We start from the raw sequence: 18,225 nt of genomic DNA, 5'->3' as shown, positions 1-18,225 counted from the left end.
CGTGCTGGAAGAGCTCAAGCTGGCTCAAGTAAGAGACCTCAGCCATGCTGCATCTTGGCTGTGCTCTTCTAGCCCAGACTTTAAGGAACTGCAGGCTAGCGAACTGCATGGTCCAGCTGGATTTCCAAGCCTGCAGCAAAACAGCAGCATGTGCTTTACCTTTGCAGTGGGCTGGAAAAAGTGGTGTAAAGAGTTTGTGTGGTCTGCATGGATCCACTCTCCCAGACTGAAGGACAGAACTATTCAGTGATGGGGTAGGAGATGCTGCCAGTGATGACCTTTTACCAGGGCACAAATGCTTTCTCAAAGGAGAGCGTTTCTGATACGGTCAGGCTCTGTGCATAATGCCTTCTAAAGCTCTGTTCTCCTAACGTGCCACTCAATAACTTGGTTGATAAGGAGCTGGTGTATGCTGATTTGAATGAGTTTCGTATAAAATTAGTGCAGATTAGATGCCTGCTCTTGCCTTTTCAAGGGACCTCTCTCCTGACAACATATGCCAGTTTGGATTGATGGCAGCACCTCTGCTATTTCTACTGAAGCTGTTTGGATTTGAAGGGTTCAGCCCAGAACTGCTCTGTGTGTTGTCTCTGCGTGGGTCTGTGTGTGCAGGGGCACCCCGGCCCTACGGCTGCGTGTCTGTACACAGCTCACTTTGCAGCTGAAGCTCAGGGGGGTGAGTGCAGAAGGGTCACCTCCAAAGGAGGCACCAGCCAGTTTGGATTGGATCAGAAGCTGTATTCGCCCTCCTCCTGAACCTGATTCATTTCTCCTGGCTGATCACTTCTAGCTCCTGTACAGGACAAGGGCAAACAGACAAAGGACAGGGTGCCAACTGCTGTGGACTCAGAGAGCAGGGGATGGAGGCATGGATGGGGAAGGGCCTCATTTTCTGTATTTTAACCCCCAAATCATGTCATGATTTAGGAATTAAAGGCTGGCGGCACAGCTCATGTCCATTAAACTTGTCTCACACTCATGAAATCACAGCTTTCAAGAGCATTGATATTATCTACTAAGTTCATGGAATGATACTACATTTGTCTCCTACAGCATTCCGGTTTAAACTGGTCAGCTGCTAGTTTCCAAGAAGGAATGGTTAAGAATGGGCTGCCACGTTGGGTAGTAGTTCCCAGTGAGGTTCCAGTGGAATTTCCTTTCAGTCCTACACCAGTCACACCTCAGACCTTTACACAATGATGTAGGAACAGGTTTGTGCACAGATGACATCCCTAGTGTTGCTTTTATTTCTTTAGTGTATAATGGATCTTTCACCCCACATATCATGCTAGGTTTGATGGTTTAGTTCTAGTGTCCAGCTGCAAGGTATGAAAAGGTACAGAAAATATCCACAAGGATCAGGCTTGAAAACATCTGTAAGTACAATCCTGTCAGAGAAGCGATGATCTGATACTGATTATATGAAACTTCACAAAGGAAGCTGTTAAAGACCTTTCTCTTCAGGTCCAGAAGGACTCGTGAGATACTGTGACTTTACACAGGCCCATTAAAGAAAGCAGGAGCAATCTAACTGTGATTGTAGTTAAGCATTGGAAGAACACACTAAGGATTTTTCCTTGTACTTTTTAAAGTGTTTCTGTCTTTATAAAGGACAAGATGTGGCTCTAGCAACTGATTCTGGTTCTGCAACTGGTGCATTTGTGATACAATGTCTGTTGTGGGTAGCAAGATGCTTAATGCTTTTGTGTTTTACCTGCTGCTATTCACTCCCTCCTAAAAAAAACATCAAGGCACATGAACTGACCTTTCTTTTCCTGCATTGAAGAATAATACCAGCCCCTGGAAGGACACAGTTCTGAAAGCAAGGAGTGTTTGGAGCTCCTAATGTCATTATAGTTGCTGGAAGGCTTGTCTGCACTGGAAGTGAATGTGTAGGAGATATAAACAGTGTATAATACCTGTTTCATTGTAAACTGGACTGGAATAGACAGCACTGGTATTCCTGTGATCCCAGTTCTACCTGCCCTTCCTGCAGGCTGGCACACCAGAGGTAGCATGAATGTCACCTTTAAACTTCAGAGCATTTTTGCAGTGAATATACAGTGAATGGCTTAGAGCTACGCTGCACACACAGTAATTTCCACCTGGTATCTACTAAAATGACATTTGTTTGCTCACAAACACATTAATCACAAAGAGCTGATTACACAGAAACAGAAATATTAACTGCTGTGGTCTGGAGAGAAGGAACACCCTACCTAAATAAGAATAACAAGAGAGAACCTGGCCAGCATACTTGAGTTTGAGAGGGATTCAGCTGCAGGTTTGTAATCATTCTCTTCAGAGCTGAAGGTACAAATCCCAGCATGGGGAATCCGTAGCTTCCTTGCACAACTGCAAGGTCAGGATGTAGATGGGAGTCAACACGCTGCGTTCAAAGCAGGCAGGCAAAAAAGCTGCCTTTTGGCATTTGCTTTCCTGATAACAAACAGTAGCAAAACCGGGCTGAGGAGGATTGATGAGGGATAGGAAAAGGAGAAACAAGTTCTTCCCTGTGAGGGTGCTGAGGCGCTGGCACAGGGTGCCCAGAGAAGCTGTGGCTGCCCCATCCCTGGCAGTGTTCAAGGCCAGGTTGGACACAGGGGCTTGGAGCAAGCTGCTCTAGTGGAAGGGGTCCCTGCCCGTGGCAGGGGTTGGGACTGGATGAGCTTTCAGGTCCCTTCTAACCCAAAGCAGTCTGGGGTTCTGATTCTGTGTTGCTAATGCAGATTTCCGGAAAGCTAAATACCATCAACTGCTCTGTGTTTCCATCATTACACCTCAGCTCACTCCTTTAATTCCATATCACCTATCTTTGGCTTCTGATTTGCTTGTCTGTGCTTGAATAACCTGCAATTTTCAAGGCTGCCCTCAAGTGAGATGAGAACCCAAGTGATGTTAATCAGAGCTGCACGGATGAACTGAGGGGATTGATGTTTTCATAACCCAAGCTCTTGATAACACAGGACGAGCTGCTCAGCAGCCTCTGGTGTCCTTGGCAGAGCACTAAACAGAGAATATGCCAACATTTCCCAAACATACATACGATTTCCTGTAAGTGTTTTGATCAAAGCTCCTGAAATTTGTGTCAAACTGAGAAAACAATTCCATGGAAACCCTTGGAATTAGGAGGTTTGTTAGTTTTTAAACCAGAATGTTTCAGTTCTCCTTTGCCGTTACATTCCACTTCCCCATCTTCCTGAGCCCATCTTGAATCTATTAATCTCTTCATTAGATCAACTTTTGCTTTCCTCTTTTGCCAGGAAAGTCTCAAATTTCTGCTCCAGAATATTAACCACCAAATGACTGAAAAGCTTCTTTCAGTTACTGAAGGGCAGAGGAATGTGTCAGAGTCATTATTCAAATTGGAGCTGGTTCCCAAACTGAAGAACTCATGGGTTCCACCATTCTAATGAATTGCATCATTTACATCATGTTTCCACACAGAGATATAAGTCTTATTAGGTGCTTCTGAAGCAAATCCTCCTTCCAACCAGCACCAGATCAGAACAGGAGAACGCTGGTGGGATGAAGATGTTTTCCTGGCAGGTCTGTCTCAGGTCCTGCATGAACATCAGCCAACAGTGGGATGAGGCAGTAGGAGGCACTTTTGCTTAGGGAGGTAGTTCTGAGATTATTTCTCATCATCATCTTATATATTGAATTGCTTCGGTTTCAAATTCCTTTCTGCTGCTCTGGATTTACTGCCACATCCCGTGCCTCAAGAGAAGAGCAGTAAAGGCAGCAATCAGAGAACTGATTAGTTTGGCCCCATGTAACCCCAACTGAAATGATGTTCCTCAGCTTAGAGCTGTGCTCAGTGAACCACGGTGGAGCCCTGTGTTCTTGCTAAGCCGGGGAGAAGCTTCATTAAGAGAAAGGAAAAGGGACTCCCCTTTCCAATTTAATCTCATCACGGAAGCGGGGAGGCTGCATGTTAGAGTTTCTCCTTCTATGTTCTTTATCCCACAAAAAGTGCTGAGTCTAAGGTACTGAGACAAACAATCTACCCAAGCACTTCTCCTAACCCCAAAAGCACGATCCAAATGTACTGAGCTAACATAATGGGAGGACTGGGTGGCTCCAAAGCAACCCCTTGGCCTGGATGTGTGCCTTAACAGGACTGAGGCAGCTACAGGAGCAACATCAGGCAAAGGACTTAAGACTCAAGGGTCTCCATGGCACAATTGATGTTTTTTGTTCTCAATATGATTTCTTCCCTAAGTCAGAAAAAAATGAGTACCATCAATGGAGTGCTCTGGGTTCTAAAAGCTCCCTATTTTCCTCACTGTAACAATAGGCTAAATAGAAGGGGGTTAAAAAAGGAAGCTATTTAGAGCCTAGAGGTTCCTAGCAAAGCTACTGGTGCTTTGAAGTGGAGCTGGGTATGTAAAATTATGGAAACTAAGCAAATAGATGTTGCTCGCTTAATAACGAATCGCAAAGTCACATTTTTCTCGACTGCAGAGAGCACACAAAAGAACAGGGAGAAAAGCTCAGGTGACTGCACAAAAGGAGCCAGCACTCAACGCTAACTCTTCCATCAAATCATCAAAATTAGCTTTTTGTTGTGAAAACTCTGCACAGACACAGAGGAAATTAAAGAGAATTCAGTTCCAAGCCCACTGGCTGCACTTGAAGAATTCGGGTCACTAAATCACTTTCTGAATTTGCATGATTTGAAATACTCTCACTTTATTAGCCTGCCTTCTGCCTGCCCTGCTGTCATGGTGCCTGCCCACTGCCACGCGGTGACTTCTTCCAGCTCCTCACTTCTTCTAATTCACAGGACTGGGTACTGAACACACTGCTCAGACGGCTGCTGGTGGTCTTTGCCCTCCCTTGCCTGGGGGTTACTTGTACCCTGAGCTGCTCTGTTGTGGTAATCATTTTCACATTAAATAAATAACGGGATATCTGCTCTGGAGCCAGGCTGAGAGAGCTGGGCTCCTGAAGGGGAGACCTGAGAGCAGCTCCAGTGCCAAAAGGGGCTGCAGGAAAGCTGGAGAGGGGCTTGGGACAAGGGATGAAGGGACAGGCCAAGGGGAATGGATTGAACCTGCCAGAGGGGAGACTGAGATGAGCTCTTAGACAGAAGCTCTCCCCTGGGAGGGTGCTGAGGCGCTGGCACAGGGTGCCCAGAGAAGCTGTGGCTGCCCCATCCCTGGCAGTGTTCAAGGGCAGGTTGGACACAGGGGCTTGGAGCAAGCTGCTCTAGGGGAAGGTGTCCCTGCCTGTGGCAGGGGTTGGAGGTGGATGAGCTTTGAGGTCCTTTCCAACCCAAACCATTCCATGATTTCATGATGGTATGAAATTAGCTGGAACAGAGATTTCAAAATAATTCTTAACTCCCAGTAAGAATCTGGGCTGCCTTTCCTGTTCCAGCCTTTCTCTCAGATGTAACTTAACCCACAGTGAACTGTGTCAACTATCATGTGAAGGCTTCTGCTCACAATTGAAGTACCCTTGGAAGCAAAGCTTGGAAGCAAAGCTGATCCAGCTGGATTAGTTCTAGGAGCATCCACAGAAGCGTTCAGCATTGTTAACAAATCTGCTCTAGACACCAATTCAGATGAACATCCCTGAGAGCTTGGCTGTGTCAATACATCACAGCTGCGACGTGCAGCTCTCAAAGTGCTCTGCAGTAATTATCATTACTGCTCTTATGCCCTGATATGCACAAGGCTGCATACGCTGTGGGGCTAAAGCCAAATTCTTCAAGCTCCAGGGTACAACAAGCTCTCTTCCCCTGTTCTGTCCTCTGCAAAACTACATGGAGTTAGACTTGTACGCAGGGGTTTTATTGCAGGAAAGCCACACTGAAAGGGAAATCAATGTGATCAGTGTAGAGCACACTGTACTGGGGAGGGTCACCGAATGTTTCTTGGTAACATCTTCAACAATAATGCGTTCAAAACTTCAAAATGGACAATTCCCATCTTTCCAAGGGGAGGTTTTCCCTCCCTGAACAGCTCAGCCCTGCCATTGATTGTTCCCCTTCTTCCATAAACCAAGTAGTACCTTCCAAAATATATGGCAAATCTTAATAGACAGAACATCCCTTTTAACTGGGCCAAAGTGCTGTAGGTCAAATGGTGAATAATGTGAGCTGATGAACCTCATGACAGGTAAACAAAAATGAAGCTCTTGCCTCCACTCCTCACATTTATGCCCATCATACAGAGCTCTGCAGAAAAATAAACTGAGTACAGAATTTCTTAGAGGAATGTGACTGTCAATATCCCTGAGGAGGTGTAAGAGCTGTGCAATTCTGGAGTGCCTGGGATGCCCTTTGCTGCCTGAAGCACAGAGTCCTGGCTCGCTCTTACCACTGGTGGTTGAAGCCAAGGAACTGCGCTCTCCTCAAAGTGGCAGAAGTGCTTTTTTATCTGGAGCCAAAGCTCCTGCACTCAATTCGCAGTGCCCTCCTAGCACTAACAGCTGTGACAAGGACACATTCTGGAAGACTCCAGACATTCTGGAACTGGTTTCCTGTCACTTCTGTGCTTTGCAGCCTGCTCTTCTTGCAGACAGCTACTGAATGGCCTTCAAGGCAGGAAAAGTCCCATGAGGCCAGAGGAGTGGCTGGGAAGCAAGTCTTACTTCATGTAATTAAAGAGGATTGAAAATTAAAGTTGATGGAATGGTAAAATGGGATCTAAAAAAGTAGTTTATTTTGATGCAGATAGATAGCCAAGATCTGTGCAGTTGGCTCTCTTTATATATAAGGAACTGACAGCTTGGGTGACCAATGTAGGCAGGTGTCATGGTTTAAGCCCAGGCCATAAGTCAGCCAGGCAGCCCTCTTGCTCACTCCCCCCCTTTCTTCCCTTCCTCACCCCCACTCCCAGAGGGATGGGGAGGAGAATGGAATGAATGTAACTCCCACAGGTTGAGATAAGAACAGCCCAGTAACTAAGGTATAACACAAACCACTGCTGCTGCCACCAATAATAATAATGATAAGGGAAATAATGAGAAGAGAATACAATACCACCCGTTGATACCCAGCCCGACCGAGCAGCGAACCAGCCCTTTCAGGTAACTCTCAGTTACATCCCGGGCATGATGTGCTGTGGTATGGAATACCTCTTTGGCTAGCTTGGGTCAGGTGTCCTGTCTCTGCTTCCTCCCTGCTTCGCCTCCTCCCTTGCAGAGCATGAGGCTCAGAAAGTCCTTGGTCAGAGTAACCATCACTGAGCAGTAACTAAAAACATCGGTGTTATCAGCACTGTTCCCAGGCTGAAAGTCAAAACCACAGCACTGCACCAGCTACTAAGAAGGAGAAAAAATGACTGCTACTGCTGAGCCCAGGATAGTAGGTAGTACTATGCAGTATCTCTTACAACGCTCCCAGCACTGCTCCACTTCTCCCCGTTAGCCAGTACTCATTTGCAATAGTAGTGACTCCTGCCCAGAAGACCAAATTTTCTGGAGAATTTGCACCCTGCAAGGGACATGGGCTGGGATGAACTGATGTAAACCAAGGTCATTTACAAAGTTAAAGACAGGTCTCCTGATATCCCACCACCACCCTGCACTGTCCCTTCTACTGGGGTGTCTTGAGCTTTATTTTCTGCTTAGAGTTGCAAGAGAAATGGCATTTTATGAGATGAACACAGTTGCCAATTCACCTTGATTAAGCTGAAGTGACTCATGGCTGCTGATTTGCTGGTGTTTTGCCTTAGGCTAAACAGAAAACACTGGCTTTCACATTCCATTATTCAATTCCTGTTGAAGTCCAGCTCCTACCCTGCATACCTGGGCTAGACAGCACTTCCAGGGGTGATTCACCTAAGCCATTTCAGCTAGCCACCATAGCAGAAGACCTGTCATACTCTATATGCCTTTTTCTCTCTGCTGACTGTAAAAGTTGTAGTGCTGGAATGAGGGGAGAGGATTTCATGTCAGACGAATACACAGAGTGGTACCTGAAATTTGAGTCCTCATGAGCAGTCCCGTTTGTGGGTTATTCAGATAACCAGGAAGACAAAATGGAGTAGAACTGTGTTACCTCATGTCAGCCATTGCAACCTCTCTTGCTCAGCACTTGGATTATGATTTCACTGCCTTAAGGAAGAGGTCAATGTGAGTTTGAAAGAACGCTTTCTCCCAGAGCACACACTCTAGCATTGTATACCTGGGACAGAGGAACTTCTATCCTTACATCACTTGTGCCTGCATCAGCAGTCTTGAATAAGAAGCATCTATCTATCTATCTATCTATCTATCTATCTATCTATCTATCTATCTATCTATCTATCTATCTATCTATCTATCTCTCCTCACAACCAAATCTACTTGCTCACTTCACATGTGCAGCTCTTTGGAGCTACTCACCTGCATACAGTAAACAAATCTATCCTACAGTGTAGATACAGTATAAAATTTATGCTGACTTCATTTTGGTTTATTTATACACATTTCAGCCTGTTCCATTTATCCATCTGATCTTGCAGGGCACCTGCCATGGAGCAGGCAGCGGAGAGGCATTCAAAGACCAAGCTCCACTTTTGTTAGCCTTACTTTACCTGTGGAAGAGCTGAGGAACTGAGGCACAGAGCAAAGGCACGCGAAGGACAAAGAGGGAATGTGTGGCAGAGCCTGGCATGGATCCCAGATCTCATTCATGCTTCCCCTCACCTAACACCAGCCCTTCCTCTGAGGCAGCAGATCCCACAGTATTAGTCATGACCTGGACAAGTGGGGTCACAAACCCAACAGGATTTCAATTGCAGAAGCATGGTCACGAGCTGACAAAGAGGCTGCACAGGCAAAGGGTTGGGAACATCTATTTTTGTGGCTTGTTTGCATGACAAAGCTTTTAAAACTTCCACCACTATAAGATCTCAAACTGACACTCTTGTACCACAACAGTATTTTTTATTTGGAGACTCGTATTGCGTTGTCTGAGCTTCTGGTGTTTTAGCATCTGTAATGACTGGAGGCAATGGAAGTCCTGACTTAACTGGGATCCTTGTATCAAAACATCTACAACTGGCCTTCAAAATGTAACCATTTCAAACTAGGGGGTGAAAAAAGCCTGATGCAAAAGAACAAGTAACTTCTTCTGGCTGTAAATGTACTGTCAGCTCCCACCAGTGACCTTGATACGGATGGGGAGCAACCTCACCCAGACATTGATGGTGTTTACTACAGCACAGCCACCACTGGAAGTAATTGTCCCTCAGTAGTTTTGGGGACGCATCAGTGACTTTTGATTCAACAATACTCACGCCCTGTCTTGTATTTACTTTCAACGAACACTGTGTTTTACAAGTGCAAATGTTTGTGAAAATCTAATTTTAAGCTTCAGTGGTCACTGAAAGCCAGTTTCAAAGCCAGGCAGGAACAGAACGATGCGACCTGTGTAAGTAAGTGGTGCATCACAAACTGGGACATTCACAAATGCTCGTCAGACAAAGAATTACTCACTGGAGAAAAGAACAACTCATTTCCCCGCAGAAATACTGCAAAGACTGTCACAGCTTGGTCACTAACAAGAAAAAATGGAAGATTTAATGTGTGATAAAATGATCATTAATCAGTGATCAGCCTAAATGTCTCTAGTCTCCATTTGAAGCTGCAGAAAGTGGGGTATGTGATATTCTGCAGGGTGAGGAGTTCTTTAGAGTCTGAAGTTACTCAGACACAAGTCTTTGTAGAACCCAGCCTTAGTCAAATCATGGAGAATAACACCTGCCAGTCTTTAAAGAGCTCTGGAAAACATCTTCCCAAGCAATATATGGAACAGGCAGGATGCCACTACCAATTCCCATTAACAACAGAGGTTAGAAGGATCCACCAACATGCTCTTTGCAGAACCATCAATGACAGTTTCCAAGCTGCTGCACTGCCCATCCACAAACAGGAGGAGATAGGGCATCTGCCCTGCACTTTCCCCTTAGCCACAGGCTTTCAAACTGCATTTGCTCTGCATCATCACACCTCCTGTTGACCAGTATTATTGCTGTTGCTTCAAGGGATAACGTCTTACATCTTGATCCTGCCTCCTCCTGCCTCGACAAGCTTAGACCATGCTTTCCAAATCCTCCATGTAGGTGGTAATCCTGTAAAAATCTCTGCAGCCACTGTGACTGAATGGACTGAGATTTTTCTCCCTGTACTGCACGGGGGAACTGGATGGCTCCTATCCTGATACCAGAACTGTGGAAGAGCCCTCTGAAACATTTTGTGTTCTCAGTGACGCATGGGCTTCTCAAGGACATGTTGCTGTCTGGGTAGGAGGGAGCTAGTGAATGCACCACTGACTCGGAAAGAGGCTCCCATTTGCTTCCACCTTGTGTCCAAATCCTGAGCAGAACATAACAGGAACCAAAACCATGATCCTGCTTCTGTTCATACCCAGCTTTTATGAATTTCTGTTTCTTAACTTCACTCTAGTCGAATAATCCCTTTGCTTTCAGAGAGAGACCAAGCAGAATGCAGTCATCTTGACACCTAAAAAAGTCAGATGCTGTTACACAGCTAACGCACTGCTCTTTCTGGATGGTGCAAGTTTCAGAGGGAAGTGAAGAAATGCCTTATTTTAAAGAGCTGGGTACACATAAATCACTAAGGCTCTTTCAGGAAAATCAAACCAAAGACTGCAGGGCACAACAGGGTTGGAAACCGCTACGAAGCTGCTATTTCACAACAGTAGAGGATGTAAAGTTAAAAGAACAGGCAGCTCTCAGGTCTGGCTGCCAGGGAAACAAGGGTAGCAGAAGGATTTTCAGTGTCTGACCCTGAAGAGTTCTGCCTCTTCTGCGACACAGGGACTGATGGTGTCTCAGGTCAGCAGAATGGCAAAAGGAGGGGAGGCTAATGCCAGAGTTCTGCACCAAAGGGCCTGTGGTTCCTGTGTTACCTCCTGACTTGGTGTTGATATTTTGCAGCTGCCTGTGGAAGGAAGGAATTCCTCTGATGGCAGAAGCACGTGAGGTTCTCTCAGCTGGGTTGGAATTTTCCATGAATTTTAGGTAGGTGGGCAGCAGCACACAGACACAGGACAGCCTGCCCACCTGGACACACAGCCAAAGAAAGCATCAAGCTAGGATCCTGAGCAGTTCTGACCACCTAAATATGGAAGATTTGATAAAGTCAAGTTAGACCATCCCTGCCAGCGCCTGACATTTCATTTTCTCAGCAGTTTTAGAGTGAAATTTAAATAACCTAAATGATGGGACTCTTGCTACTTACACTAGGGCCTCATTATCATAGACTCTGCCAAACTCTACATATTAAGCTCCTACCCTTTTACTCAGGGGTCACACTTCTGATTTGCAGCAGGTAATGAGATGCCCAGAATACAGTGCTCTTGGCATGAGCAGCCCCAGAGGCACTGCACCCGTTGCTGGGATGCCAGCTTATTCCTTACCCTCCTCACCCCATCATCCTCCTCTCCTTCTGCACTGTACTCAGCCCTGCATTGACCTTTTGGATTCTGGAAAGCAATGAAAATGAATGCACTGTGAAGAGATGTAAAATAAGCAGCTAAAGGAGTTAGCACAGGACTCTGAAATGCTCAGTCCTCAACTCTGCAAAGAATTCCTGCCTGTCCTTGCATAAGTCACTTAATCTCTGTGTTAAGACATCTCTGGTTGTGACCAAAGAATGTTATCCTTCTCTTCCCTAGTTAGACAGGGGTGCTTGCAGAAGAGCTTAGGTCTCCCAGTGGACAAGGTGGGGGTCACTGTGCTGCAACAAGGCATTAAGACCATTTGGCTACTTGTGTTTGCTTTGGGGGGGGGAGGTTTTTACTGACTATGTTTATGGATTTTGAGCTAAAATTCAAACTCTAGTGAATGCACCAGCATGGCCCTCATGGCCTCACACTGATCTTGGGAATGAATGGAAGCAGAGGCTGGCAAAAAATGTTTAGGTGTAAGGAGCAAAGAGAGAGAAGAATGCAGACTTAACTGATTGTGAACAGGGCTCCTGGTAGGAGCTGAAGTCAGGCACAGAGAGACAGGTTAGACAGCGCCTTGGGTCACATAGTCTAGAGTAAGGTATCCTTGCCCATGGCAACAGAGTTGGAACTAGATGACCTTAACCTTTCACCCCAAACCATTCTATGATTCTATGATCTCCTTCAGTTCCCAACTCCATCAAAGGACCTAAGGACAAAGGCTGGAGATGGGCTGCCAGAGCAGCAGGCAACGGGAAGGAGACCCCCCCCCACCTTCTACTCACCGATCCTGTCCAGCCTGTCCAGGGCCACTGTCTCGAAGGCTCTCCGCATCATGGGGTACTCCTCCAGCACCTCGTTGAAGTTGTCCACGGAGAGGGAGTAGAGGCGGCAGTAGGTGTCTGCTCGCACGCTGGCCGTGCGCCGGCCCCGCGTCAGCAGGCAGATTTCTGCAAGGAAAGAGCCAGCCTGAGCACATGGGGACGGACATCACCACTTTCCTGCCACCCTGTCGCCTCTCCAGCTGGACTCTTCCTCCTCTCCCCCTAAGAACATCAGCAGGGCTAACATCCTGCGTGTGCAGTAACGGTTTACAGCACCGGGAGCTCAGCTGCGGCAGCTGCTCCCAAAACACAGCTCCATGATTCTGACGATCCCATTAGCCAGGCAGGTTTTGGGATGGCGGATTATCAAAGATATCATTTGGGCATTCAGACTGGAGAAGCTGTCCTTCTCCAGCTCCTCGTGGGCACTGGGAGGAGAAGGTGAAGCTGTGCTCTCGCTGAAGCTAGTTCTCTCTCTGGATTTGTAGTAAAGGCTCTTTGCTGACTGTGGCTTGATGCCTGCGCATAACTTTGATCCCAACACCAGAACATCTGTCTTTTCAAAGGTTTTTGTAGATATCTGCAAGGTCCTGCACTGGCTGGGGCAATGCCCAGCACTAACACAGGCTGGAGGAGGCTGGAGGGAGCAGCCCTGAGAAGGACCTGGGAGTGTTGGTTGGCAGAAACTCCCAATGACCCGGCTCCAGTGTGTGCTTGAGCCCAGAACCCCCCGTGTGCTGGGCTGCACCCCCAGAGCGTGAGCAGCAGCTCAGGGAGGGGATCCTGCCCCTCGGCCGTGCTCTGGGGAGACGCCCCCTGCAGCTCTGGGGCAGCAGCACAAGAGGGACGTGGAGCTGTTGGAGCGAGGCCAGAGGAGGCCATGGAGATGCTGCAAGGGCTGGAGCAGCTCTGCTCTGGAGCCAGGCTGAGAGAGCTGGGCTGGGGCAGCCTGGACAAGAGAAGGCTCCTGAAGGGGAGACCTGAGAGCAGCTCCAGTGCCTGAAGGGGCTGCAGGGAACCTGGAGAGGGGCTTGGGACAAGGGATGTAGGGACATGCCATGGGGAATGGCTTGAACCTGCCCGAGGGGAGACTGAGATGAGCTCTTAGGCAGAAGCTCTTCCCTGGGAGGGTGCTGAGGCGCTGGCACAGGGTGCCCAGAGAAGCTGTGGCTGCCCCATCCCTGGCAGTGTTCAAGGGCAGGTTGGACACAGGGGCTTGGAGCAAGCTGCTCTAGTGGAAGGGGTCCCTGCCCATGGCAGGGGTTTGGAACTGGAGGACCTTTGAGGTCCTTTCCAGCCTAAACCAGTATGGGATTGTACGATATGACACAAGGTTACAGATTGTCAGGAAAAGACAAGTTCGTGGCACCTACTAACTCTTGGTTTATTCAGCCTGCAGTCAACTACTCTTAGGAGGGTGCTCAGCTTATTACAGAACAGAAAGCCCTTGTCTGACTTTGGCACAGACACTCCTCATGCACTCAGCAGAGAGCTCCTGTCTCCTGGTTTTCCACTGATTACACACAGACTGTGGGCATCTAAGGCAGACACCTGAAGACAGATGGCGTGTCTTAGAGACTGACAGCACTCTTCTCTGTGCTGCATGCTGGGTGTCAAGCCACAACACCACGCTAAGGATTCATTCTGGGTCTATCCCAAAGCATTGTCTCCAATCCTGGAACTCCAAACCCCAGCAAACTGACCTAATTTGTTAGGAACATGCAGAGTCCTTGCACTCCAGGTAGATGCAGACAGGTTGTTTCATAGGAACTGAGCGTAGGAGTGTAGGAAATGCATGATAGGGATTTTCTAATAGAGAAAAGGCTTTAGAGAAGGGAAGGCAAAGCAGGTTACCTCCTGCCCCCTCTCAGTAAGCCATTAATTTTGGGGCATTCAGTGTGTGCACTGAAACACGCATCTACCAGAGAGCTGGCTGTCTGGGGCTCAGTGAGGTCTTCACATGGCTCTGACAGGATGGATTTCTCTGTGTTGCTCATAAGAGCACTATCTCAAATCTTCTTTTACAGGCTTTCCTGATCTCATGCCAGTTCCCCTGTTCCCGAGCTCTGCTGCTGACAGATTACCTCTGCCTGCTGACCCCATCATTTTGCTGAGCCACAGGCTGGAAGATGGACTATGTTGTTTTCCTCCACGTTTATCCTGTACCTCATATAATAGATGCCAGACAGCAGGACTAGAAAACAGCAGGAATGCACTTGGAGAATGCTCCATTTTTTCCCTTTAGGTTCTCAGCTTCACAGATCTGTCAGTCTGCTTAGGGCAAAAAGAAATGAAGGTGCAAGAGCCCAGTTTCCCTTCTCCGTTTTGCTACTTGCTATCTATACTCCTGAACTGCCCATGAGTCCCACTCATTTCCCACTACACCATTTACTACACCGGGAAGCTGCCACACAGTTGAGATGAACAGAGGGTGGAGGAGAAGTGCCTGGGGAAGCAGCTCCACGTGCTCCCACCCCAGGGCACCCAGGGCAAGCTAAGGAGCACAGTGGGTACTGCTGTGTAATGACGATTGACCGACATGCACCTCCAAAGTAGGAGCCGTCTGCCAGCTTGGTCTCCTTGTTGCCTTTGGTGAGGACGCTCACCACCCCGTGCTGGATGAAGTACATCTTCTTGCCAATGGTGCCCTCCCGGATGATGTAATCCCCTGGCTGAAACACCTCGAACCGCAGCTTGGTCAACATTGATGTCACAAAGTTGGGATCTGCATTGGCAAAGAGGGGCATAGAAGCCACCAGCTTCCTGCAGTTGAAGTTTATGATTTCCTGAGCATGATGTGATGTAGGAGAGAAAGAAAGAGAGGGGAAGGGAGGGAAGGGGAGGAAAGTTGGGGAAGAAAAAGACACATATATTTAGTCTACATCTAATAAATGATGAAGTTTCCCCACTTGAACTGTACACTATAAAGTAAGGGGGGAAATGCTGTTCCCTTTGTCTGGCTTCCCTAGTGTGGGCTGGAATGGGCCCCGGATGCTCAGAGCACGTACAGTGTGAGCTGAGGCTGACAGCTTCATGCCTCACTGCTTCCATTCATATGCTTTCTCTCTGAGCAGGGACAAAAACCCCAACCTCCCAAACACACACAGTAAACCTCTTTCTGCAGGAAACCTTGGGCTAGGAGAGAGGTGCAGAGCACGAGTGAAATGCTGGGTGAAAAAGCTCAGGGCTCCTCTCTGGGAGAATGTTATAACTCACCTTGGCAGCCCTACGGTCTGTGTTGCCCTTGCTTGTCAAATAGATGCTGAACAGCACAAATGTGCCAAGGAGCTCAGAGGCAGATGGGGATAGGGTGAAGAGAGGGGAGGGAGAGGTGCCCACAGGTCACTGGGCATGGATGGATCATCAGCCTCTGGTGAAGGAAACCCAGTTGAGCTGTTCAGCTGTCCAGAGCAGACAGGGACTGTGCCTCCTCCTGTGGCTGGCTGTCACTCCCAGGGAGTGACAGCACTTTCCACTGCACAGGAGCTGCTCTGTGCCAGCTCAGACTTGGAGAGCAGCAGAAAGTGATACTGAGTGAAGCACCTCAGCACTGGGCACCCCAGCCAAGCAGGGAAGAGGCACCTGGATGACTGGGGCAGGAAGAAGGAGGGCTGGGAAGCATCTGTCTGCTCCTCACTGGGGTTCTTTTCAGGGTTGCCCTTTAAGTCTTTGACCAAACTAGTTTTAAAGTAAGGCTGGTAGGTCCTCAGCTCTTCTTTCTCCTATGGAAGTGCTTTACTGGGGGGAAGAAGACAAAAGGAAAACCTCTTCTAGTGCTGGTGGATAATATATTGGAGGCATAAACTAGGGAGAACCTGCATTGCCGGGCTTCAGTGAGGGAAGGGGGTTTCTGTAAATGCTTGTTTGAAGTGTGGGCCCTGCTGGAAGGTTTCTCCTTCCTTGGACTCTATGTGCTGTTACAGCTGATGTCTGGAGCACAGATGAGGCCACCACACTGCACAGAGGTTTATATAAATACATGAGATACAGATTAGGGAGCACAAGTCGGAAGCAGCCATGCATGTTTGTCTGGGGAGGGAAAAGGGCTTCCAGAAGTGTGAGGTAATGACACCTTCCAGAGTGTCTCCTACAGGGGCACTTTGGGAAAGGGGATGACATTGCCAGATATCACGACAGCCTCAGAAGTTGACAAGATGTACCTGTTCACATGCTGGGTGGGTAACACAGCCTGCACACTGCACCCTTTACGTCAGACATCACTTGTGCTGCAGCCTTTAACAGACTCAGGCAGGAGTCCTGCAAACACCAAAGGGCCTGGGTTTCTCTCTCCACAGCCCTGACTTCTGCCATGACCAAATCAAGGGAATACCAGGCGTACACCAAGGGATAGGACAGTCATTCCTTCTGAGTGAAACTCTCTCCCACGGAGACATACCCAAGAAGACCCGGCTCTTCTTGGCCTTGCTCCCCCAGAAAGGTAGGCACAGCACAGAACAGGTACAGCCCCAAGTGAAACAGGACCTTTATGGCTGATCAGACACACAGAGCACACCCAGAGACAATGCTAACGGGAAAGCTGGCCTCCCACCACTCCCATCGCTGGTGGTGTCCTCTGCAAAGCACTGGGACAGAACACTGCACACTGGGAACTCCCCAGCTGCCAAAGGGGACAGGACAGGAACATGCATTGCCCATTCAGTGCCACCTCCTTACCTCCCGGAGGGGCTCACTCAGCTCTCCCAGGATGCTCTCCTCATCAAACATCTTCCCCTGGTAGCGGTGCTCATAGTAGTCATGGATGCGTTGCCGCATGTCTGCAGGGAGCTTGTGGAAGGACATGTACTGCTCCACTTGTTTGTACTGTGCAAGGAAGAGAGGAAGAGAAGGAGTTACCAGCACATGCAACAATGGTGCCCACTCACGGACAAGCACAAACTAGACCATACCCATGCCTGCTCCCTTCATGTCAAGCCAGACCTGGGCAGATAATCTGGTGCAGGAGAGAGCAGCTGTGTGGGGAGAGTGCAGGCATCTTTGTTTTATCTTTGTTATTTTCCCTAAATGGCTGTACCACGTTTTAACCTTTAAACTTACCCTCAGACAGTTACACTGCGGAGGCAGCTCCTCATTCCCTGGGTGCTGAGCAGCCCAGGGCCTGTCCTCCCCTACAGACACTGCAAAAACTGATAAGAAAGTGCTCAGGTGGGCATCTCCTCGCAGCAAATATTGCTGAGCAAAGCCTGTAAAACCCTTGTGCACAATCAGAAAAGGGAAGTACAAGGTGTCCTCAGCAGAAGGCTTTTCCACAGCACACAGTGGAATGGTGGCCAGTGACCTGGTGGTCTGGCTCTGGAGCAGTAAGTGATGTGCAGCCCCTCGAGGCCTCAGCCAAGCACAGGAACCCACTGCACCAGGAGCCATACGTGGTTCAGGCTGGGATGTTCATAGCCACAGATAAAACTGAAGGACACACACAGACTCGCATGCTGAGTTATTCAGTTGAAGCTGCAATACCCACGGTCCGCTTTCCCTCCCCTCTGTGTCCTTGGCTGCCACGTATGATAGAACCTTTGCCTTCCCACCTTGGGCCCCACATTCTCTTCACCTTTCTTGGGTCTCTACTGCCCCATGCACTTCTGCTGTCTAACCTGTCCTTGCTTTCATCTAATGGTTTGCGTTTCCATCATGTCACTTAGAGGGGAATACAAGGGCCCACTATGAGTGATGCCAGAGCAGTATTTGGGCATGAATGGTGCTTTCTATGAATAAATGACACTTCCTTAAGGGCCTCGGACTGTAAATGGCTCGAGGGCACTTGCCTTGAAGGTGCTGCAGAGACAAGGTGTGTGCATTGCAATGGTTATGCTCCCCTCCCACTGGTCTGCAGTAAAGAACATGATCCTGAGCGTGTACCATACTGAATAATGCTGACAAAAGGACGATGCTCCCCTTCTGCCATCCCTCTTTCCCCTCTTGTCCCCGAGACACCTGTCCCTGAATAACCCTTTACTGCAGCTTGTGCTGAAGAGC

At 48.2% G+C, this 18,225-nt stretch overlaps 1 protein-coding gene across 2 annotated transcripts in view; it reads right to left on the bottom strand.

Annotated features, from left to right (window-relative positions):
- HCN4 (hyperpolarization activated cyclic nucleotide gated potassium channel 4) overlaps positions 1-18,225 on the bottom strand; it is a 136,350-nt gene that overhangs the window by 2,596 nt on the left and 115,529 nt on the right. For both annotated transcript variants that reach the window (XM_061447355.1, XM_061447354.1), the window contains exons 5-7: positions 16,909-17,055; positions 14,780-15,020; positions 12,196-12,360 (exon numbers count right to left, since the gene is read on the bottom strand). In XM_061447355.1, coding sequence (XP_061303339.1) covers positions 12,196-12,360; positions 14,780-15,020; positions 16,909-17,055 — 553 coding nt within the window. The remainder of the gene's footprint in view (positions 1-12,195; positions 12,361-14,779; positions 15,021-16,908; positions 17,056-18,225) is intronic.

Source organism: Pezoporus flaviventris, unplaced genomic scaffold (assembly GCF_033815535.1).
Source record: "Pezoporus flaviventris isolate CSIRO_AGI_PZ_B2104156 unplaced genomic scaffold, CSIRO_AGI_Pfla_v1 ptg000006l, whole genome shotgun sequence".
Taxonomy (NCBI): Eukaryota; Metazoa; Chordata; class Aves; order Psittaciformes; family Psittacidae; genus Pezoporus; species Pezoporus flaviventris.
Note: the sequence above shows the minus strand (reverse complement) of the source record. Positions and strands in the feature narration are given on the sequence as shown.